Below are 25,490 nucleotides of genomic sequence, written 5' to 3'. Positions count from 1 at the left end.
ATCATTAGGAAAAACAATGGTACTTGTGAACAGTAGAAATGAACGCAAATGTAGCTGGTTAAGGGAAGGAGAGGTAAATGCCTGTTGGATTAAGCAATTGTTCTTAACTCTGGAAGGCTAAATTGTACTAGTGGGGATGCCTGATTTGTAGCTCAGAGATGCTCTTAAGGACTAAAGCAGTAGGCATTTTCCACCTACTGCTCATACCTCAAGGCCTGCCATAATCTCACCCATGGCAGAATGAAGCTTGGAAACCTGGGCCGACAAAGATGACAGTGTTAAGTTGACCCTAATGTCCACGCATATCCTCATTCCCACACAAAGAGAAAGCACACAAAGCAGTAGGCCCCCTTCTGTCCTGACTAGCTGAGGTTTTTTATTCTCTGCATCCAGAATCTTCCCTGCTAATTGTCATTTTCTTTTGTGAAGTTCCATTGGCTGCTGCTGTACCCAAATTTGTATTTTCTAGTATTCTACAATCTTCTTTCTTTAGTGTCCCATAACGTCTCTCATATATATGTATTTGTTGAGTCCATTGTTTTTGGAAATGGGAAAATCACCGTAGGTCCTGTCTCCCTTATTCCAGGAGTTTTATCCCTTCTCTCTCTCTGGGTTAAAGGAATAGTTTGAAGTAATGAAAAGAGGTTGGGTCAGCTACTGGGAGACCAGGGCTTTATGAGTCACAGCCCCAGATGTATGTCTTACTAGCAGTGACAAAGTTACCTACCTTTAAGGAATTCAAATTTCTTGCCTATAAAATGGGAGAATAATTGTACCCATGTCACTGGATGGTTGTGACGATTATTTAAATGAGTTCACAGATATAAGGTGCTATTACTATTATTATTTATTAGTGCAATCTTTCAAAATCTTGACTTCCTGACTAACTGAAACCCCTCCCATGCACAACTCATTCATTAGGGAATCCTCATTATTCCCACATCGCTGACAATGTTGAATTTTACCCAAAACCTATGATCCTAGAAAAAAGCAAAGTTTAAGAAATTTCCCCCTCCTTTTGTATTCTAGGCAACAGCTTATCATAAAAACCCACACTTCCCCATATGACTTAAATAAAACTCAGGGATGCTCCTTTGTTTACCTATGACAAGGCCAGACACAGACCCTCCAAATTCCCATCTTTGCTTCATAAATGATTAAACTGCTGTCCCCATTGATCAGCCAGAACAAAATGCCTGTTAGCTATAATTTGGTTAAGATTCTCTCCTTCCCGCAGGCCCCCAACTTTGACCTACCCTCATCCTGAGCCATCACTAAGCCATTTCTTAATAGCCCTTCCACAGTGTAGGCTGGCCTCAGGGTAAAACCTTCTCTGATCTGCTTTCCCATCATGCCATTTCTGTTCACACCACCTCCCTACACCCTGTTCTTGCTAGCTTTGTTTTCTCCTCTATGTAAAAGAAAAAGTCTTTTTGCCTAATCCCTGAGAGGTGTGCAGGTCTTATGGTCAAAATGGTCTCTCTATCACAATAGTCCTCCTTCTATTGCAACTGCCCCACTCTTTGTAATAATTCATCTAAATAAAGTCCTTATCAAGTTCAGATTAAAAAAATTTTTTTAGCACCTTCATATTCAAATTCTTGCTCTCCCTGAAGGAGAACTTCAAATTCCACTTGTGCAGGAAACTTTCTATGACCACCCCAGAATTCCTACCACTGTTTATGATCCATTTCTTTCACACTGCACTTTTTATTTTGCATCTTATTACATGCATAATTTATCTCTTCTGCTCAATGCAACTGCCCCAGGAGATCTCTGCCTATTTCATTCTTTGATTTATCATAGTGCTTAGAACATTACACAAATAATAACTTGGTTTTTATAAAGGAAATGAAGAATGGACTTAGTACATCTACAGAATCCATCAAATGGCAGTAGACAGTAAAACGCAGTCAACAAACAGGCGACTTTAAACTATTATGTCATGTATGATACAGTTTAAATCAGATAAAATATACAAAGTACTTATAATCATGCATACAGAAGGCATTCATAAAGGCTAGTTTTCATCATCATCATAAGCAGCAGCAGCACAATCCTCTTTTCATCTGCATTAAAGAGATGTTTACTTAATAACAGCCAACTTACATAATTATTATGTCTGAAATTAACCAGGGAATACTAACTGATTTTTTCTCTCTTATATAATGCTTTAAATATAATTTTATTACGGTTTGTATCACAGTAATGAAAACTGACTGTGACCATTCTGGTGTCAAACAACCCCTCGGTACAAGGATAGACATGTAGCTAACTTATTGCTGCTTTTAGTTTTTCATTTGGTTGTTCTTTTATATTTTATATGCCAGAGGGAGGAAACAAGCTTTTCTTGAGAGTCTATTACATGCTATGTACTGTGCTGGGTGCCTAAATATAATTCAACTCTCATCACAATTTGAGTTAGACTAAAGGAAGTAACTGTGAATAGTTAACTTGCCCATGGTATCATTTTAGGAACAACAAAAAAAATCCTGGTTTAGATTAGTATCCACACAATAAGCATTTCTTGAAAGAATAGTAATGGTTTATTGGCTTTTGGAGATTCTGTTCTTTTAAGAATAGCGTTGCCCTCCCCCACACGATGAAGAGATGCTATTCAGGAAACTTGCAAATATCAGAATAGCGTTAACTGTTAAACGTTTTATTGCATTAGAAAACTTTAGCCCTGGAAGGAGTCATGGAGTTCCCTAAGATACAAGTCTGGGTTAAAAACATTGGCCTAAACCAGGTTGGAAACAGGACCATAATGTAACGTCACCTTGCTCTGATCCAGACTCTTTCCACTATATGGCACTACCTCACATAATTGATAAGTCCCTTTCCTTTTCACTTTCTAAACATTTAAAGTATTTCTAATATTGCACCTTACAGATAATGCTGCAAAGAGACAGCTTAGTAACAAATGCTTCCTTCCTTCCTTCCTCTCTTCCTTTCCCTTTCCCTCTCTTTCTCTCTCTCTTACTCTCCAAGATTAATGCTTAAGAAACACTCCCTCTACAAGAAGACCAGGCATATTTTTCTTTTTCACTCTCTCTCCTCCCTTTCTACCTCCTTTCTCGAATGTATTTACTTATTTTTCTGTTATCCTCTTCTTTTTAGGGGGTATGTCTTCTGTTGGCATTAGTCTTCCAAGCTGTTTCGGTATTCTATTTATTTTTTCATATTATGTTTGGAAGATTCCAACTTTAAACTATTTTACTATGTGTTTTATAAATGAATTGGTACATCCCGATGTTTACAGCAGCATTATCAACAATAGCCAAATTATGGAAGGAGCACAAATGTCCATTGACTGATGAATGGATAAAGATGTGGTAAACACACACACACACACACACACACACACACACACACACTAGATAGATACACACACAATGGAATATTACTCAGCCATAAAAAATAATGAAATCTTGCCATTTGCCATGGCATGGATGGATCTAGAGGGTATTATGGTAAGTGAAGTAAGTCAGTCAGAGAAAAATGAATACCATACGATTTCACTCATATGTGGAATTTAAGAAACGAAACAGATGAACATAGGAAAATAAAAAGAGAGAGGCAAACCAGAAAACACACTGTTAATGATAAAGAACAAACTGAGGGTTGATGGAAGGAAGTTGGTGAGGGATGGGCTAAATGGGTAATGGGCATTAAGGAGGACATGCGTTGGGATGAACACTGGGTGTTGTATGTAAGTGATGAGTCACTAAATTCTACTCCTGAAACCATTATTACACTATATGTTAACTAACTGGAATTTAAATAGAAACTTGAAATAAAAATAGTGGGGAAAAAAGTAAATGAACCTCCAGACTCTACAAGCTTTTAAAAACACTTCAGTTGACCCTATATAAGAAAGTATATTGTGCTTACTTTAAAAGAAAATGATATCATTTGAATTACTATGAAGAAAACAACCGCTATTATAGCTCATTGGGATTATTATAGATTAATTTGATAATAATGACTATAAAAATAATTTTAAACAAAATAGTTACATTTTAACTTATTTTATGTATAAGCTGAAAGCCGTAAAAATATTACTTACATAACAGGTTTATGATTAACACTAAAATAACATGTAGCTGAATTATTTAGAATACATTCATTAAATACATACCCAATTTAGCTTTTGTTTATTCAACATTTCAAAAACTGCTCATTAATCATCTAATACTATGTACTAAATAATGCAGAATTACTGATAAAACCAAAATAGACAAGATGAAGCCTTACCTCAAGTAAGTTAGAGGCCATTGAAAAAGAGTGTCAATATAGCCCAACAGCCAAATAAGCATAGAAGAAACAACGTCAGAAGCTATCTGACCTCTAGCGAAGAAGGGACTGTCCTGAACTAGGAGGAAAGCACTGAAGGCTGACTGGAGGGGATGGGTTTTTGAGTCGCACCTTGAAAGACAGGTAGACTCTGAACATGCAGAGATCTGATGGATGTGCAAAGCAGATGGAGAATAAGTATAGAATGAGGTATTCAGACAGGAAAGTGGGAGTACAGCTTAGCAGTTTGCCTTTCAGATCTTTCATAACTTGACAATAATCTTTTATTCAAATGACTTTGCATTAGCAAAATTTGCCTGTGTTATTTAGGATAAAAGCTAGCAGCTGTAAGAGTGAACCTCAGGATTTTAGTGGTTTAACTTAAATGATGGTCATTTCTCACTCACAGAAGCATGCAATGAGAATTGTTCTGGTCAGTGATTAGCTTTTGCCCATGATGTGATTTAGAGATAAGAGCTCTTTCCCTCCAATAGGGCCTAGGCATTCTCTGTCTCTAAGCAATTACTGTGGTAAGAACAGGAGAAAGAATATTTATTTCCTCACTACTTTGGCTCAGAAGTGACAGTTCCTCCTTTCCCTTCATTGGTGAGAACTAGTCATGTGGCTTTACCTAGAAGCAATAGGGGCTGGGAGGTATACAGTTCATGAACACCACAGGTTTGAATGGCGCAGGTCTACTTGTACATACAGTTTTTACACTAAAGTTCTATAAATATATTTCTTCTTGGGTCTTTCTTTCTTTCTTTCTTTCTTTCTTTCTTTCTTTCTTTTTCTTCCAGAGACAGAGAGTGCGAGCAAGGGAGGAGCAGAGGGAGAGGGAAATAGAGAATCTTAAGCAGGCTCCACGTCCAGCAAACAGCCCATCATGGGGCTCGATCTCATGACCATGAGACCATGACCTCAGGTGAAATCTAGAGTCGGATGCTTAATCGACTGAGTCACCCAGATGCCCCATCTTCTTGTGATTTTCTTTTCTTTTCTCAAGCTTACTTTATTATAGGAATACAGTATACAATACATACACAAAATATGTGCTAATTGACAATTTATATTACTGGTAAGGCTTTTGGTCAACAGTAAGCTATTAGTAGTTAAGTTTTTGGGGAGTCAAAAGTTACATGCAAATTTTTGACTGCAGAGGAGGTCAGCCTACAGAATGGGAGAAGATACGTGCAAATGATACATCTGATAAGAAGTTAATATCCAAAATATATAAAGAACTTATACAACTCACACCAAAAATAGAAATAATCCAGTTAAAAAATGGGCAGAGGACCTGAGTAGACATTTTTCCCAAGAAGACATTCAGATGGCCTATAGACAGATGAAAAGATGCTCAACATCACCAGACCACACAAATGTAAATCAAAACCACAATGAGATATCACTTCACACCTCTCAGAAAGGCTAAAATCAATAAGTCAGAGAAAGACAAATATTGTATGAGTTCATCTATATGTGGAATTTGAGAAACACAAGAGAAGAACATAGGGGAAAGGAAGGAAAAATAAGATAAAACCAGAGAGGGAGGCCAGTGATAAGAGACTCTTAAATACAGAGAAGAAACTGAGGGTTGATGGGGGTGAGGGGGGAGTGGGGTGAGTTAAATGGGTGATGGGCATTAAGGAGGGCACTTTTCAGGATGAGCAATGGGTGTTACATGTAAGTGATGAATCACTGGGTTCTACTCCTGAAGCCAGGACTACACTGCATGTTAACTAACTTGAATTTAAATTGAAAAAAACCTCAGATATTAAGGAGGTTTGTAAAATGCCAAAAAAAAAAAAAAGACAAAAAACAAAACAAAACAAAACAAAACAAAACAGGTGTTGGTAAGGATGTGGGAAAAAATGAACCCTCACATATTGTTGGTGGTAATGTAAACTGGTGCAGTCACTGTGGAAAACAGCAAGGAGGACCTCAAAAAATCAACCAAAGAATCACCATATGACCCAGTAATTCCACTACTAGATATTTATGCAAACAGAATGAAAACACTAATTCAAAAAGATACATGCACCCCAATGTTTACTGCAGCATTATTTACAACAGCCAATATACAGAAGCAGCCCAAGTGTACATCAGTAGATAAATGGATAAAGGAGATGTAGTATACATACACAATGGAGTAACACTCAGCCATAAACAAGAATGAGGTTTTGCCATTTGCAATAATGTGGATGGACCTACAGGGTATAATACTAAATGAAATAAATTAGAGAAATGCAAATACCATACGATTTAACTCACATGGAATTTAAGAAGCAAAACAAACAAAAAGAAAACGAGATAAACAACAAGTCCAGAATCTTAAATACTGACAACAAACTGGGGTTGCCAGAGGGGAGGTGGGTGGCTGGAATTGGTAAAACAGGTGAAGGGGACCAAGAGTACCTTATCATGATGAGCACCAAGCAATGATAGAATTGCTGAATCATTACACTATACACCTGAAACTAACATTATACTGTATTTTAATTATACTCCAAAAAAAAAGCAGTAAAAAGGAAATCCTTGACTCCAGACTGTTTTTACCAAAGAAATTCAATTAACAAAAAACGCACAAACATGACAGGTAAATTTGTGACTACATATGAAGCCCTGCCCCTAATCCCTGCATCGATCAAGGGGTAACTACAGTTGTGGACTGAGCAGCTGCTGTCCAGCAAGAGCTCAAACTATATGAAGGAAAGGAGACTCTTTCCCACCCAGGACTGTTTGGCAAAGTACAGAAACATGTATATGAAAATCTATCTTAGATTCCAATTAATGGGATACTTGATACATTTATATCACAGAGCTTCACGTATATTGGTAACTGTGACTCCAAGAACTGCAGTCAAGTGGAAGACTTAACCACTACTACAGGAGAATTGCTGAAATCCTCTGCCATAATCTTCTAGGAATGTGGTTATACACCAGAGTAGAGCCAAACAAAACCAAATTCTCAGACTAAATTGGACTTTAATCAATGACGAGGAATGATTTGAGTAAGAGTAACAGGTCATTACAGATGTTTCTAAATTAAACAGACAAAAACCATGGAAATGTTAGGATTCCTATGAATTAGAAATGTGGGATCCTAGTTGAACTTCTGAGGATGGAAAAGTCCACCAAACAAATTCATATTTTTTTATTTAACTGTATTTCACACATATAAAAACAGCCTCTCTAGTTTTATTTCTCTGGAAAATCACCTTTTCTCAACATCTTTGTTATCTTTGCAGCATTTTGTCCTTTCACACCTAACATTCTACTCTATACATTGTTCCTGAATAATCCCATTCACTGTTATAGGTTCAAGTGTCATCTGTGTGATTAATGCCAAATTCTTATCACCGTTCTGTCCCATATTTCCAATCATCTCCTAAAACCTGCCAACAGATATCCCATAGATACCTCAAGTCCGACATTACCAAACCTTAACTGCTACTTTCTGGGCACAAAATCTAGCAGCCTCTCCAAACCACCCCTCCCCCCACCCCACCCCCACACACCTTCCTTGCCATCCTTGTCCTGATATTGTTCACCCTACTACAGGTCCTCATGTGCTTCATGGGGAGGCTGAGAACCTTCTAAGTGCAGGGTTGAATCTTGAATGGTCATAAACAGTCATATTGACAGTGATCTTGGCCCCCTTTCTAGTGATTGGTTTATCCATGGGCAATTTTTAACAATAGGATGGTGGTTGGAAGTGTGCTCTGGGAGCTTCTGGAAAAACGGACCTTGCTCTTATTTAGGGAATACAATATGGACCAATTCTTTGTCTGTAGATACAGGGTCTACACATGATGCCATTTGTGAAGCCAGGCTAAGAGGTCAAGTCATTTGCAGAGAATGGCAGAGAGGAAAGACAAAAAAGGAAAAAAAAAAAAAAAAAACAACAACTGTACCTGATAATGTCATTGTAGCTGCTGAATTACCAGTCCTGGGCCTTATCTACTTCTGGAATTCTTGTTATAGAACATAATACATGGGGCATCTGGGTGGCTCAGTCGGTTAAGTGTCTGACTTCAGCTCAGCTCATCATTTCGCTTTCATGGGTTCAAACCCCAGGTTGGGCTCTGTGCTGATAGCTCAGAACCTGGAGCCTGCTTTGGATTCTGTGTCTCCCTCTCTCTCTGACCCTCCCTTAATTGTGCTCTATCCCTCTCTGTGTCTTAAAAAATAAAATAAAATGTTAAAAAAGAAAACATAATGTATGTCTTTGTTACTTAAGTCACTAGTTACTTGGAGTAAAACAAACAAAAACCACCTAATATACTCCTCTTCAAACAGGCTCATCTTGAAATCCCTCAAAATTCAAATCCTCCAGACAAAAACCAGGCCCCCACTCCACGAATACTCACATGTAACAACTAATCGTATTATGTGAGATACACCTAGGTATATTTCAGATCTGTTACCTCTTCTTCAAACTCACTGTCTTACCTTTGTTTCAGCCTCTTGTCTGCCATCAAAAACAGCACTTCTCTAAGTATTTGGGGTAAAGAACCTCTTGACTCTGTTATTTCCAATCTATACATTGAATGGTACCAGCGTAGAAATTCTCTATAACTTCTAACTTTATTTAAAATAATAAATGCAGATCTTACAACCATAGAGCACATTCATTTATACAGTGTAAGTAGCTTGTATACGTACACAATTGTTGCTCTGAGTGTAACTGTATTTCTTACAAAATGTTTATCAAATGATTTTGTTGAATAAAAAAAGCATATAAAAAAGGTAGGTCAAGACTATTCAGTTTATTTAACTCAGAGAGAAATTAGATTAATATAAAAGGATCTAATTATATACCCCAAATGGAAAATATCATCAAAACTATTTCATTACATTTGTACTAAGCTTTTTTGCTTTAATCTAATTTTAGCAATGTCATAGCCAACCAGTAAACAGTGAATAGCCTACTACCTCTTTGCTGCCCCATAACATATTGCTTTCATGTTAATGGATGTTTTTCACATCTCTGCTATTTCACTCCCATCCTTCATGTTTGGTGTTGACAAGTGCTATTGGTTTCATTATTCTGAAAGGGTTATATGATTAGCTAAATAGCACCATAGCAACAATATCTAAGTAGAAACATTCTGTTTTCAGGTTATATTTTTAATCGGGGACTCATAAAAGTTGATGCATAAAAGAAACATGACATGTTCGTGACATTCAGAAGCCATGGTTTCACTTAAAAAGTTTAAAATGCATTTTTACATTTTTAAAAAAAAAGGACATATGTTTCAGCGTCATTCTTTCATCCTTAATTTGACAAAGCAAACCTCAATTAAAAAAAAAAAAGCTCAGTATGTACTTTGCAATCCTAAGTGATATATTGAAAACTAAACATTTTAAACAAATATTAGAAATCACAAGACTTAGAAAGCAGGGCATAGAAACAGTAGCATTTATATTCATATTTAGAGTATGTGTCAAGGTTTAGTGAATAAAGCAAATGTGTCCTTCAAGAGATGACATTATGGAAAACAGCATAATTTTCTAAGGGAACATTAACAGTAAGCACTCATTAAAAATTCCATAATTTTCTGTTGACACCACAACACAGGAGTGACTACTGATAGTACTTCTATATTTAAAATAATACCTCTTAACTTTAAGAGACAAAACAGATGAACATATGGGAAGGGAAGCAAAAATAATATAAAAACAGGGAGGGGGACAAAACATAAGAGACTCTTAAATATGGAGAACAAACAGAGGGTTCCTGGAGGGGGTGTGGGAGGCGGGATGGGGTAAATGAGTAAGGGGCATGAAGGAATCTATTCCTGAAATCATTGTTGCACTATATGCTAACAAACTTGGATGTAAATTAAAAAAAAAATAAATTAAAATAAATAAATAAATAAATAAATAAATAAATAAAATAATACTTCTTACATGTTAATTTGTATTTTTTTTATTTCCCTGATAAGCAAATTATACTGTATCATTTGAAATAAAGTCTATGAAATTCATAATGAATCTGTGGTGTTTATATTCCAAGAAGTCATAGTTGATATATTGGGAGTAGAACCCAAGGCTGAACCCAACAGATGATCAAGAAATATATAGTAAGATCTTCTAGTTAAGGCACAGAGTAAACTATTTCTTACATCTTACATAGAATTCATAAAATGTCTTTAATTTGCATATTCATGTTGAACTGTCCATTTATAATTCATTGGATTTTTTAGGTCTTCCAGATGGAACAACAGATGCTAACATAATGACTAAAAGCTTTGGTCAAGCATTTTAAGAAATGAAAACATTAATTCCTCTTATGCAAAAGCCATATATTTTGACATGAATAAAACCAATTCTATTTCTATGTGGTTTTCTCATAGGTAGTTCTGAAAATTCTTTTAAATATGTATTACACAATGTCCACATCAATTGCAAGTTACTTTGAAGAGTTACCTCTTGATTTTACCAAGAAAGAGACTTCAAAATTGTAGGAGAGACAAGTTAGAACCCTGGAATACTGTATACCTAGTGGACCTGTTCAGAGTGTGAAGATAATAAAAGCTCTTCCAAATAGTTAAAACCTTTTGACAATAAACCTTCATCATTCAAAAATCTCATTATGTAATTATTAGGTTGTCATATCAAACCCTAATATTTTGATTTTCTTAATTGCTTCCTGGTTTTTAAACCATAAAATATCTTTGGAAAATGTGAGTACTAAAATAATGAGCATAATGAAAAATCACTAGAGTCTCCATGACCTTCCTCCAGCTTGTCTATGCCTACACATACCTCAGAGGGGAACTGATCATATTTTTCTTAAAAGTTTATTTATTTATTTTGAGAGAGACAGAGACAGTGCAAGTGGAGGAGGGGCAGAGAGAGAGTGGTGGGGGGAGAGAATCCCAAGCAGGTTCCACACCATCAGCACAGAGCCCGATGTGGGGCTCAAACCCACGAGGCTGTGAGATCATGGCCCGAGATGAAATCAGGAGTCCGACGCTGAACCGACTGAGCCACCCATGTGCTCCAAATCTATCTTATTTTAAGGACCTCCAAAGAAGATAGCACCAGCAATCTCTCCCAGTATTGAGCAATGAGTTGTCTAGGAACCACTGTCAAATGCTAAATTCATAGAGCTATAAATTGAATCTCCTCACTTAAGTAGAAAGGATATGTGGAAAATGTAAACATACTGTCATGTAGCAGTAAACAATTAAAAAAATAAAACCTTCTAAATCATGCTGAAACCTTTACTTGATGTATTTTTAGTGCAACAACTTCTAGTTGCTTTTTCATTCTTGTGAATTTTCCCAATTCTCTTTTTTTAATTTTTTTAAATGTTTATTTATTGATGAGACAGAGAGTGTGTGTGAGCAGGGGTGTGGCAGAGAGAAAGAGGGAGACACAGAATCTGAAGCAGGATCCAGGCTCTGAGCTGTCAGCAGAGACCCAACATGGGGCTTGAACCCACAAACTGTGAGATCATGACCTTTTTGAGATTTCTCCACACATATAAACCACTCCTTAGTGATCAATGAGTACTACTCAGTGATTTGTATTGATGATAATGTCATTTGAAATACTGGGTTAGGATTATAAATATTAACATTCCACTAATTAAAACAAGCAAAGGTAAAGATTCACAGATCAGACCAAATCATGATAGTGGACACTTCCATTTCTACATTTCTTTATAGCCTGCTTTCACATGTTTCGGCTAATTTACTCCTTACTATAGCACTGTGAGTGGGTATTCACGGTCTCAACATTACGACTACACTTAGTGAAGTCAGGTGATTTGGCCAAGGTCTTTTAGCTCATGAGTGACACAGCCACCAATGGAACTACACCCAAGGTTCTGGGTCCTGTGCCTTCCCCTTACACTTTTCAAGACAGCAATCACATTCACGTTCTAGAGCAGTGCTGTCCAATACCAATATAAAGCAAGTGACGTATAAAATTAACAGTTTTGTAGTGGCTACATTTTAAAAAGTAAAAATAGGTAAAATTAATTTAGTAATATTTTGTATTTAACCAAATATTATAACTTCAATATGTAATCAATACAAAGTTACAAATTATATATTGTGCATTATTTTCTCATACAAAGTCTTTGAAATCTGGTATATATTTTATCCTTACAGCACAGTTAAGTCCAGTCTAGTCACATTTCAAGTGCTCAATAATCACATGTTGCTAATGTCCACTGTATCGGACAGCGCAGTTCCAGACGTTTCTCTAATTAACCTCTAAGCTAACCATTCTATGAAAGAATATTTATTGGTCAGCTCTTCGAGCAAATAAAAGAATGGAACTTCATTAGAAAAGATGATGATGATTTGTATTTAAAATTATAAATTCATGTACTTTGAATTGCATCCTTGGTAAAATGTAGATAATAAAGCCTATAAATCATTCTGCATGGTGACTGCCATATGGTTAGGAGTCAAAGAAAAAGTATCTGTTTCTTTCCCAATGAGGTAGGTATGAGTTTGGCTAGTGGTCTGCAAGGCCAGGAGCTGTACAGCTCTCATACTGGGATCAGGCCAGAGGGATGGCTGGGGACAGGAAGACTGTACCATTTCTCATAGCCAAGCAGTCCAAAGGATTGCACTGGTAAGGTCATCATAATGAAAACATTCTAGTACACTGCAAATCCAGTGCTTTCAAAAGCAGCAAGAAATCAAAGGCTAGCTCTTGCTGATAAACTATGTCAGGCAACAATACAACACCAAAAAGTAGGCCATAACATTCAATCAAATCAAAACATAGATATGGGGTAGGTTGTACTGCTGATTGAGCATTCTTAATATGGACACTCTCACACAGAACCAAAAATGGCATCATTCTTTTAAGGTTTTAAAATGTCACTCATCCTTTTAGGCATGGCTAATTTATAACCTGTATCTATGGATTCTAGTATTTGACATTCTTAGGGATGTCATATGGCTTTGTTTTTTGTTTTTGTTTCTGTTTTTTTTAAATGCTATCCTGACCCAGGCTCATTTGAGGCCCTGGCTGGAGGCCACTCAGTGAGCAACGAAAAAAACGAATGCTTTTCAAGTGTAATTTATAAAATCTAGAATAGCCGGTGCATAGAAAGCACCTGAAAAGTTTTTAAGGGTGAGTAAATTGAGGTTATGTGGATTCAATGAATAATTATAAATAAGAACTTAGCACAGATCCTGGCATATAGTAAACAGCATTAACTATTGTGATTACTAATGTTTATTATTGCTTATATTGATGGAAATTATCCAAAGGAATAAAGCCTTATTTTCCCCATGGCTAGAAATGGCACATCCCAAATTTACTATTGATATATTTTAAAATATCTTACAACATTTTCTGCTTAAGAGTAAAAACATCATACTTTTTATTCAAAGTTACCATGCCTTGACATTAAATATTTGCTTGATTAATACATTTTGGCAATTCACTCAATATAGTGAGAGATCAAACAATAAATGAAGGTAATTAGTGTCAGCAGAGTTATCATTAGAAAATACTCATAAGAGAGGTCTTTTGCTCTAGGTACTGAAATCCACATCAGGATTGGACTGCCAAAATGATTAAACTCAGTTTCACTATATTGATCAGCTTTAACCTCTTTGAATTCAAAACTCTGAATTAATCTAAATGATTTTTGAGTTGCAAAATATGGCAGAAAAACAGCTAAGACTATCTGTAATATGATTCATTTTATAAAAAATAATATATGTGATGGTTGTTGTGGGCATAAGTCCTAGCACACTGATTACTGAACACACAAAGTCAAGTCTGGAATTTATCAATTCGTGTTATCCATTTCATCAGTTCTTGTTAGGTTACAGTCAGTAGAGCACACATGAGGCTATGAAATGTGTCAGTAAAAATAGATGTTTAAAAGGGAAGATAAAAGGAACTGTTTGTTAAGGAAAAATAAATAAAAGGAATCACTGAGCGCCCCTGGGCTTCACTACAGAAGCACCATTTAATTACATCAGTAACAGAAGAATTAAAGGACTCATAATAAAATGTGTTTCAGTTGAACTTAAATGATAAATCTTTCATAGTGATCAGCAGAGCTCATATGAAAAATACAACGCCTGTCTATTAATTATCCAGTAGAGTAAATCATAAACTGAAGTTCAGGAAATTAAATTTTACTCCTAAATTTCTCAGCATGATGCTTTGTGATAAAGCCACTTAACCTTTCTTTGCCTCAGCTTCCTCATCTATAAAAAGAGGAGGAAGATGTACTTTTTGAGAGCATATCTTCAACCTCTGGTTGATTGGGAAGTAGTTTAAATATATTGCTACATTAACTCTGTTAAAAATGTTAAACCAAGTATAAAAATGCTACTAAAACCATCACATCCTTGTAGCAGTCACTTCATTCTTTTTGTGTTTTTTTTTCAAGTCAGTATTCTCTTCTTCACTTCTCTGTTTTTGCTGACTACTGCATTTTGTTGGGAATTTCTTTTCCTGATGTAACAATCCATTTTTTTAACCAGTACTTCACTTAATGATCTAGCCCTACATATTAAACGGCTTTTCTACTAGTCTGACTCATTTCAGATTTTTTTGCTGGAAACATGGTGTTATTTTGTTCTTAATCTTTCTTCTAAAACCTCCAGAAAAATGTTTCAGCCAGAAGAAAAAATAAGTATTAACGAGACGAAAGGGAATATCATATAATTTAATCAATACTTCTAGGAAAAAAAATCTATATAGTGTGTAATTTTTTCCTCAGATGTAACAAATTCAAAACAACGTATCATAACTTACGTCTGTATTTTTTAAATCTAAATAGGGACTATTGTACAAAGAGCCAAGCTGGTCGAAATTATTTTGGAATTACTAGGTCTATTATGGACCGTCTCTGGACACATTTTCCCCATCCTCGCAAATAATCGGGCAGGGGATCAGTGTCAAAGCTACGGTCTGAGTATGAGTTAGAGTTTAGTATAAGGAATCCTCAGATATAGAAATTTATATGAAAACAAATTTGAACATTTTCACATTTTTATTTAGCAATATTGAAGTACGGAAAATGGATTTTTATGAATATCAAACCACATTTTACAATGTTTAAGAAATCATACTCTTTAGAAGTACTGGACATCTCCTCTTTATATTCCTTGAATATTTTTCCCCTTCTTTGGGCACCTCAACTTTTCTTTGGAGTACTACTCCCTTCCTCCTCTCACTTCATTTAGTTGGGTTGGCCCATTACCAAAGCAATCCAAGCAATATCTAGTACATTTAAAAACATACACACTCTGAATAAGCTAATCCACTCCTAGGTAAAAATTCTACATAAATGCCTACTATTAGGCAAAATGAACAGCGTGCGTGTGTGTGTGTGTGCACGCGCTTAGGAGATGGTTAATGATAATATCACTTACATTAAAAAAATATGAAAACAGCCCTATCAATAAACTGGGAGATATTCATGTAACAGAATATTATAGCATAAAAGTAATAAATCAATGACAGATAAATGAAATAACATGGATGGATTTAAAAAAAATAAGGTTTTTATTTTAATTCCAGTTAGTTAACATACAGCATTATATTCCTTTCAGGTGCACAATGCAGTAATTCAACAGTTCCATACATCACCCTGTGCTCATCATGACAAGTGCACTCCTTAATCCCCTCCACCCCACCTCTTAATCCTACATCAACTGGATGTAGGGTATATAGGATCTCTCTCTAATGTCTTTATAATTTTCCTGTAAATGTAAAACTGGTCTCAAATAAAATGCTTATTAAAAAGAAGACATCCCTTTGTAAGTAGCTCATGTTGTTGTGGAAGAACAGGAGTGTCAACAGTTACAGTGCAATGGGTAAGGGCTGCAGTGGGGATTCTAAAAGTGCTATGAAGGCATGAAGAACGACGGGCCTCAAAACAAAGGGAACCTGTGAGTTGTGCCCTGAAGAAAGGGTAAGAATCAGCTCCGTGACAACGCGTAAGAAAAAGCATTCCAGAGGGAGCGCACCAGGTAGAGGGGCTCAGAGGGAGGATATTTGGAGAACAGTAAAAACTTCAGTGTGGCTGAGGCTTACAGAAGAGCGTAGACGATACAGACTGATGCTAAAAACACCTTGAATTTAACAAAATAATAATGTTGAAAGTATACCCAAAGTGATAAGCAGGTTTATTATTTTATCCCTGTGGTCTGTTTTCCTGAAGCACTACTTCACTTAAGTAGACACACGCACTTTTAATAAGTGAAAGATCTCCTAATATTGGGGCACCTGGGTGGCTCAGTCAGTTAAGCATCTGACTTCGGCTCAGGTCATGATCTCGTAGTCCGTGAGTTCGAGCCCTGTGTCGGGCTCTGTGCTGACAGCTCAGAACCTGGAGCCTGCTTGGGATTCCACGTCTCCCTCTCTCTCTGCCCCTCCCCCCCTCATACTCTCCACCCCGCCAAAAGTAAATAAAACATTAAAAAAAAAATTCACAATATTGCCTGCACATTTAGCCACCTTATGAAACTAGAAATTTCCTTTCTGCTTCACATGCAGGATTCTTTCTTATTTTAAAGAAGCATGTTCTAAAACACTTCAAAATATTTGCTTATCATCAGCTAATGCAGATGCACTAAAATTAAATGATATCATGCTGTGCATAATATTTACACCAAGTACAATATAATCATGATTTGCAGAAAATCAAGCTACAAAACACTGGTTAATTATGATCCAGAGAACAGCCCACCTTTGCTGCTTTAGTGACAGATATAATTTGGGTTCTAAGAATCATTCTTTAATTTGGTTACAGGCAAAGTAAATGTGCTATGGTGTCACACTAAAGCAATGCTATAAAAAACATTTTTATATAAAAGTCATAGACTTTTATTTTAATAAAAGATGCATTTTAATACATACTATTTTAATTATAGGTCATGCAACTCCCCCATTCATCCAAAACTTCATATATAGGCAAACTTGGCTTTATATTTTTTTACCCAAATCAATGTCACAGGTAAGGCCACTTAAATGAGAGGTATTCAGGATTATGAGTTGAATGAAAACTTCCATTAAAACTTTTATCTACTTCCTCTTGGATAATACAGAATAACTACTCACTCTTTTCAAGTAAAGACAAGATATTTTTGGAGAAATAGAGTTAGGAAAATATAGTAGCCCTGAGTAGCATTTAGGAGAAAATGATTCTATTACTGGTTATACAAAATAGCCTCATTTAAGTGATTGCACCATTTGGGACCCAGTTTCCAGTCTCTGAGATTTTTTTTTTAATCACCTCTTTCTAAATAGTGGTTTGGCGTCCTAATGTTTCTAGAAAGGGAAGAGATGTGTTTACCAAGGATGAGTTCTATAATCCAAAGAATAAAGACTAGAAGTATATTCGACATTCTTTAGGGAATAGATGTTTTTTCATTATATTTTCAAATTCCTTGTCTCTATACTTACTCTTGGAAAATCTACTTCAGTATAGATTGAAAGCAAAAAATAAATAAAACCTCAATATCTATTGTAAAGAAAACCCAAGTATAAACAGTTACGTTTTTCACTCTTCCATTAAACAGACAGGAAGATAAAGTGTTAATTGTAATTTTCTCTACAAAGACCTATTAAACACAGCAAAACTGAAAACCAAACTAGTTATAGATTATACCCATGCATACCATTCATACATAATACAAGAGTGAATGTGTGTTTACTATTTAAATATATCATATATTGCAAGTGTCAGTTATTTACTAGGCCTAATGTTTACCAAAGGCATTACCAAAGAGCACCTGATTTATTTAAGTAAAATTTTATTTAGATTAGAATAATTAATATTCATCAAATGAATTTTATAAATTGAATTACAGTTTTTAAGTCAAAATATATGATAATCTCAAGATACGAAAGAAAAGGCAATGATTATAAGATGAAGGTCGCTACCACTAAGCGCTCTTCATATACGAAAACTATACTAAGTGAATCAATGAACACATGAAAATCTCTTAAAAGTATATAATATCCCTTGTACACTTATTTCTATATGTTTCATAAATATGATTGTACAAAAAGTTACCAAGAAGAACCTTTCTAAACAAGATGAGAATAATTTCTTTAACTCCTAATATTGCTCTTGTTTTCCCCTGTTTTTTCTCTTGGGACCACTTTTAGAGAAGTAAACTATCAAGTAAAAAAAAAAGGCATGAAGATAATATATTACATGACATAAAATGACCAAAATGCACATTTGGATATAATTCTATATTATGCAAACTGATTTCACATACCTTACCTCATTAGATCCTTGCAAAAACCCTATGAAATAAGCAAGGCAAGTTTTATAATTGCCATTTGGTACATGTAGAAACTGATACGGTGAAGGTTTTGGTGATTCCAATATGGTCATGAGACCAGGGAGTTGCAGACTCATGATTACAGAGTTCTAAATCTTGTGCTCATGTCCTTCTGTCTTAGCAACCAGAGAGAGGAATGACACCAATTGCTGCATCTCATATAATTATTCAATTATTACACCTGAAATTATGTTATTTTCAAGTTCATGAGAACACATACATCAGATTTATAGAGCGATACGTGAAGAAAATAGTAAATTTTCTGATTTGGAGCAAGACAGGAAGACAGAGATAGATTTCATGTATTCTATTTTAACACTTGGGAAAATGTTTCCAAAAAATGATACCATTACAAAATATAAGCATAATTTTCTGAAATTGTAAACTCATTATTTCAAGTACTTTCAAAAGCTAACATTTCTATAATTCCCTAAGCATATTTTCTTTAACCTTTCAAATGCATTTCAGCACAAGATGATTTAAAAGCAAGCAGGAATAAATGTCACCTACAGGAGTCCACTTAGCATTTGGTTAAGTACTTCTTTCAGTGCACAGATTTGAAAAAACCAATAAGTAGCATAAAAACTCAACTTCATTACTTGCACATGAAATACTGAAGACTGTGATTACCTGTAACAGTTAATTCAGTAGTTCTTCTCACAACAAAGCCTCCATATTTTAATTCACAGGTGTAATTTCCAATGTCATCTTCCCTGACTTCTCTTATAAGCAGTGTACCTCTTTTGAACACAATACTTGGCCTCCATGTTTTTGTCCTGCATTCCTGCATGGAAAACACAAAATTTCTGTGGTAAGTAAAATAACTGAAAAATAGAGAAAAGTATTCTAAATAGCTAAACCAAAAGCTTCTAATGTTATATTTTAAAGGGCTGAAAAGTTTGTAATTAATTCTAAGAATTTTCATATCTTCTCCACATCTCTGGGAAATCAGGTACCTCAATTTGAAAGCTGTTTTTTTGTTCTTTTTTTTTTTCTTTTAGCAAGAGTCACTTTATTACCTTCAAAGATTAATGTCCCTAAATCAGGTATACATTGATTTAGAAGATATAAGAAAAAAGACACTCAATTAAGATAACTACAAACATCATTTTTAGAAGTAAATACTCTTTATTTGCTAACTATGTAATTAACCATCTTGATACTAATAACATAAAATAGAAAATATACTATTTTAGTGTGAAGTAGAAAAATTAATTCTGTAGAGGAAAATGCTTCTATTTCAATCTTTTAAATCTTTTAATACAACATTTAGAAATAATTCAGTCTCTTCATAACATGTACATCCTATAATCCGTGAAAGAAATGGCCAACATTCATATACAAGGTCTTTACAGTACTATAAATATCTATTTTCATTGTTGGTGGGTCTACCAAATTATGGTCTCTAAATTAAGCTTAGGATTATAATGATGTTGGCTCAGGAGCTTTCTCTTTTTGCCAGAAATCCATTTCCACTAGCCAGATTCAAAATCAAGGCAATGAGGATAAAAGTAGCTTTAAGCCCTTGGACACTGTTCACAGGTAGTATTATTTCTGAAAAAAATTTATTGCCACATCAACTTTTTGCAGGCTATCATTTTGATTATGTGGATCAATGCCTTTGTATATATTTTAGTTATTCCAGTTATTTCAGACCAAAATATACATCTTACATACTCATATTAGTTGCATAAACTGTCATAATTGCAGAAGCTATATATACATCGAATACATGAAATATATGTTGCCTTGAGTATGGGAAAATAATCTGGATTACTGCAAGACTTTTAAGTTTCATGTATAATGCATCTCCTCCCATCACTCCACTAGTGACAGTCTTTACAGCTTAAGGTCACAGTAATTGGGGTGTTGGTGGAAACATGACTAAAGGACCAATGTGAGGCCAGCCATTTTAAATACTGTGTGTGTGTGAGTGTGTGTGTGTGTGTGTGTGTGTGTACATGTATAGAAGGTGAATATACACATATGACTACTAGACAAACATTTGTTCTCAGAGACTTTGGGTCAAACTTCCCTAATAGTCTCCCCTTTGAAGTAATCATTAGGGCTTGCTAAGGATCTGCTTGTGGAAAGCAGGCATGCCACTGAGAATCAGGGTATGAAATACACAAAGAAAAACAAAAGGGAAAAAATAAACCTCATCTGCACAGCAACAGAAATCAGTGGGGCTAATATTTGAGGGCTGTTTGACATTGCCTTGGATAGAAATTCAAAAGAAATATACAAAAATATTTCAACGGTTCAAATGTTCTGAACCCTCCATTACTTGCTATCAAGAATGGAAATTAAGTCTTACTCAGAGAAGGTCATTGCTAATTACGGCAAATCCTTTACAACTTATTAAATATTTGTTTCTTGTTAATTTCTCATAAGTTCTGAATTCATGACATACTGATATTGGTGGATCTAGTTACTAAGAGGTCATGTTTCCTAAATTCCTACTTATAGGGAATTATACAAAGTAAAATTTATACTAGTACTCTTTAAATCATAGACACAATATCCCAGACAAATGGTCATAGCACCTATATTATATTTCTTGAAGACACTCAGTAACAAAAATTTCTTGTATGGTAGAAATAAGTTGAAGAGTACATCCAAATCTTAAAACTGAGAGAAAGTCAATTATGTGATAGGAAGGACAGGGGTTGGATTATTCTCCTTTAGTCTGAAGTTTCTTTTGGTTTTTGAAAAGAAGTTTATCTAGTGCTATTTTTATAATGCTATGAATTTTCATCAGATTTTAGAAAATGTATGTGTTTTTATATGAAAAGGAATTGAATATAAAAGGTACTTCCATTAAACAGAAGAGTTCAATAAAGCTAGAATACCATTTTTTCATAGAAGTAAATCAATCCTTTCCTTGCTTGGGGACATTAGGACTGTTTATGTGAAGAGCTCTGAAATGAATGCTTAACGTATTTTAGTTCCTGAAATTATCAACACAGATTATAATCGACTTGAAAGAATTGTGTAAGCTAGATGTGAACATTAACACAACAGCTTATTGCAATGGATTACCAATATCAATATTGAAAGCCATTTATCAAAGCTATTGGTTTGAAAACTTATAACGAGCAGCACAATTTGGTGTACTATTTTAGGAGCACAGAGCTGAACGTCATCATATCCATTTAATTTTTTTATCCAACTTGTCCAAGAATAAGATACACATTCATCTATTTACAAGTAAGAAAATCATTCACAGCACATACCTTATACCATAGGATTTCAGGTTCTCTGGTTGGTAGTAAAAAATCTTCTATGTCACGGCATGAAATTTCCTTGCTTTTGCTAAGTTCAGCTTTATCAAAGTATTTCATCTTGGAATTGTAGCAGAGTCCAGTGTCATTTTCGCCCACTGTCAGTGAGATGGATACCTTCATACAGTAAGTGGAGTTTCTGTAATGAAGCAAAATAAATAAGGTCGTCTGGTGTGAACAAAAAGTGCTGCCAGAATGTGTTTACTTCACTAAAAGAGAAAGAGAAACAGAGACAGAGAGAGAGGAGGAGAGGAAGAGGGAAAAAGAAAAGCAAACATTCCCTTGATTAGTTAAGGTTATGGTATTATGGCTTATTTCACAGAACTTTCTCTTATCACACAGCTAAAAAAAGCTTGGTTTGGTGAAAACATTCGTACATTTTTCATTTGTTAGAAAAAAAAAAGTTTTGTATTATATACAAGTGTGGTTTGAAACCTGTTCACTAGGGATTTTTGTATCTAAAAAAATGAATGAAATAAAGGAAGATTTAGGTCAGAAAAGAAGTCAACCTTGCGTTTATGCTAAACTTGGCAAACTCAACAGAGTAGAAAAATATAACTGGTCTATTGGGCATAATGGAATGAGAAGAAAAAGGCTGCTCAATTCTTGTAGTATGGGTTGTCTTGGTAAGTGGAGACATTATCAGTGAATATGGGAAGAAAAGTCTTGGGTGAAAGTACTGCACACTCACTATCTTTATAGACTCAAATGCATTTGGGTTGGGACCTGGAGTTCAGGTTGTCAGACAAGATAAACATCCTAATGTACTATGTAAGCATATGGACCCCATCCTGATAGGTTCTACATAATCAGCTCATTAAATCAGTGCCTCATTTTACAACTTGTTGGTTCCTAAATCAAGTTTCTAACTTGAAATATGTGAGAAGAGAAATCATGTTCAGAGATCTCCTTGAAAGAGTTGGGCCAAAGGAAGTTTTCCTGTAAAGTGCACTATTTGGGTTTGCCATTTAAGTCTCTGCACATTCAATGAACACTGCTATGGGTCAGGCACGGTCATGTAGGCAGTGAGAAAAAAGAGAAGCATAAAACATCAAATTCAAGGTTTTATAGAGAACTTATGTGGTAAGTGCCCAACAGCTCATTTGTATACTTGGTTATCAAAGTTCTGGATTTGAGTTTTACTGCTTACTATTTCTGCAATGTTGGGCAACTCATTTAATCCCTCAGAACCTTAGGTGGGGGTGGTGGGACAACATGTGTCTGAGTTTGGCCTGTCACCGGTGCTCAGTAACGTTGGCTCTTCTCACTCTGCACTGGTGCACACAGATCACAGTCCCCTAGTTCTCCTCCTTATTCAGCCAAGATATTTGCCATTTAAACAGCCACTTGATTCAAATTTTTGTTTTTTGTTTTTTTTTTTTTTTAAATGGCAATATGACAAGACGAGAATAGCCAGAAAATAGGTAGGTTGGTTGTGGTATAATAAAAATATATATTTGGTCTTAGTTCCTGGCACAGATCTCCTGAAACTCCTAGAACCATCAGAGCAATAGGAGTGGAGTGTCTTTGAGTATTCAAAGTGAGCCCCTTTTAATCACCTTTGAGTTTATGTTAATGAGATGCCTTAGGATGAAGCCCTAAGAAAGCCTCAGAATGGGGCTGGTTACCAGAAAGACCAAGTGTTCAGAGGATTGGAATGTTTAAGTCCAGCCATGGACCCTAAGGCAAGTGGGCAGGAGCTTCAGGTGAAGCTCTATAAAAACTCTAGAACAACAAAGGTTGACGAGTTTGGGTGGATGAGCCGTGGAGGTTCTAGGAGGGGGGCATGCCTGGAGATGGCATGGAAGTCCTGTGCCGCTTCCTCCACACTGTGCCCTACATGCCTCTTCCATCTGACTGTTCATTTCCACCCTTTGAGATACCCTTTGTAATAAATTGACAATAGCGCGTCAACTGCTTCCTGAGTTTGTGAGCCATTCTAGCAAATGACTGAGTCCAAGGAGGGGGTTGTGAGAATCTCTGATTCGTAGCCAGTCTGTCAGAAGCACAGGTGACAGCCTGGACTTGCACTGCTGTCTGAGTTGTGAGGCAGGAGGCAGTCTGGTGGGACTGAGTCCTCAACCTGTGGGGTGTGATGTTATCTCCTATAGATAGTGTCAGAACAGATTTGAACTGTAGCATAAACAGCTGGTGTTGCAAAATCCCTTGGTGTGGAAAACCCCCCACATACCTGGTGTCAGAAGTACTGAGAATAGAGCAGAAAAAGAGAGTTTTTCTTTACCGTTATTTATTTCACTTTATATTGGGTAACAAAGAAAAGTGCCACAAAATTATTATGCAGAATGATTAAATATTGATGTCTCTACTTCGTATAATAGCCTAGAAGCACATCTAAAATACTTCACAGGTAAAACCTTTAACCTTTAAACAAAGTCAGTCAGTAAAATGGTCCTGGAAGAATGTGTTCAGAGATTTTGTTAGAATGATAAAACATAGTATAGTCCCTGCTCTCAGGCCCTTGTAATCCAGAAGTGATACACAAGTAAACAGCTGAAATTCAATGTGATAAGCACTACAGAAAGATAGTGTGCACCACCACAACAGCGTCAAAGAAAGAATCAAGACTTCTTAAGTTGTGATACCTGGTTGTCTTAAAGAATGAGAAAGAATTCGGCAAGTTTAACAAAGGCTAATCCAGGGAACAGTACGCACAAAGGCTTGAAGACATGCAACAACTTGATATGTTAGAGGAATTGCAAATAATTTGTTGTGGCTGGACTCCAGAGTAGTTATAAAGGAACAGCAGGCACTGAGACCAGAGAGGTGTGCAGAAGCCAGAAGGAGAGTCACGTAAGCCACAGCAGAATGTGGACTTTATGCTGGGAAATGAAGACAATGGGATTTTGGAGAGATTTTTCTGATGGCAGTGAGAAAAATGGATTGGAGAGAACAGAGGACTAGGTGCAGTGAGAAAATTAGAAAGCAACATCATTCATTCCGGAGAAACATGGCCGCTCCAAAGGCAATGACCACTGAGACAGGAAGGAGGAATCATGCTCAAATTATATTAAAGATACAGAATCGCTACAACAGTGAAGGAGCAAAGGAAAGAGAGAGGTATCCAAGATGATGAAGAACTTTTCTCAGATGAGTATATGAAAAGTAGAGTCAATCTTTCGGCATGGAAAATACTGAAGGGGGAAAAAAAAAAAACAGCTTTGAGAGAAAAGAAAGTGTGCTAAATTTTAGCTTGAGCTTCACACCCAAGTGGAAAAAATATCCTCTTTGGGTTTGCCAGAAATATTGCTCATGCATTATTTATTAATTTTACTCCAGCACAGACTAGAACATGCTCTTTATAGGCTCATTTTAAGGTAATATTTTCAGAAAAAATAATTATCCAAGGTAAGCAATTAACTATCCTAGGACATATCCCAATGTAGCAGTAAGAAAATACCCACGTTTTAGAATAATACTGATATTTGTACACATTAGAATTCTTAAAGAACAGACTTTTCTAAGAAGTAAATCAGTGAATTCTAAATTTGAATGAACATTCCACATGAATGTTTTAAATTCATGAGTCTTAGGTTTTCTTTCTCCTCAAACTACTAATTACTATTGTTTGTTTGTTTTTCTACACCTTCTTTTA

At 35.6% G+C, this 25,490-nt stretch overlaps 1 protein-coding gene across 1 annotated transcript in view; it reads right to left on the bottom strand.

Moving 5' to 3' along the window:
- IL1RAPL1 (interleukin 1 receptor accessory protein like 1) overlaps positions 1–25,490 on the bottom strand; it is a 654,536-nt gene that overhangs the window by 514,258 nt on the left and 114,788 nt on the right. Inside the window, exons 3-4 of the mRNA XM_042973937.1 lie at positions 21,830–22,016; positions 19,224–19,377 (exon numbers count right to left, since the gene is read on the bottom strand). Coding sequence (XP_042829871.1) covers positions 19,224–19,377; positions 21,830–22,016 — 341 coding nt within the window. The remainder of the gene's footprint in view (positions 1–19,223; positions 19,378–21,829; positions 22,017–25,490) is intronic.

The sequence above is a fragment of the Panthera tigris genome, chromosome X, assembly GCF_018350195.1.
Source record: "Panthera tigris isolate Pti1 chromosome X, P.tigris_Pti1_mat1.1, whole genome shotgun sequence".
In the NCBI taxonomy this organism is placed as follows: domain Eukaryota; kingdom Metazoa; phylum Chordata; class Mammalia; order Carnivora; family Felidae; genus Panthera; species Panthera tigris.
The sequence above is the reverse complement of the archived record's forward strand: the minus strand, read 5'-3'. Positions and strand labels throughout refer to the sequence as shown.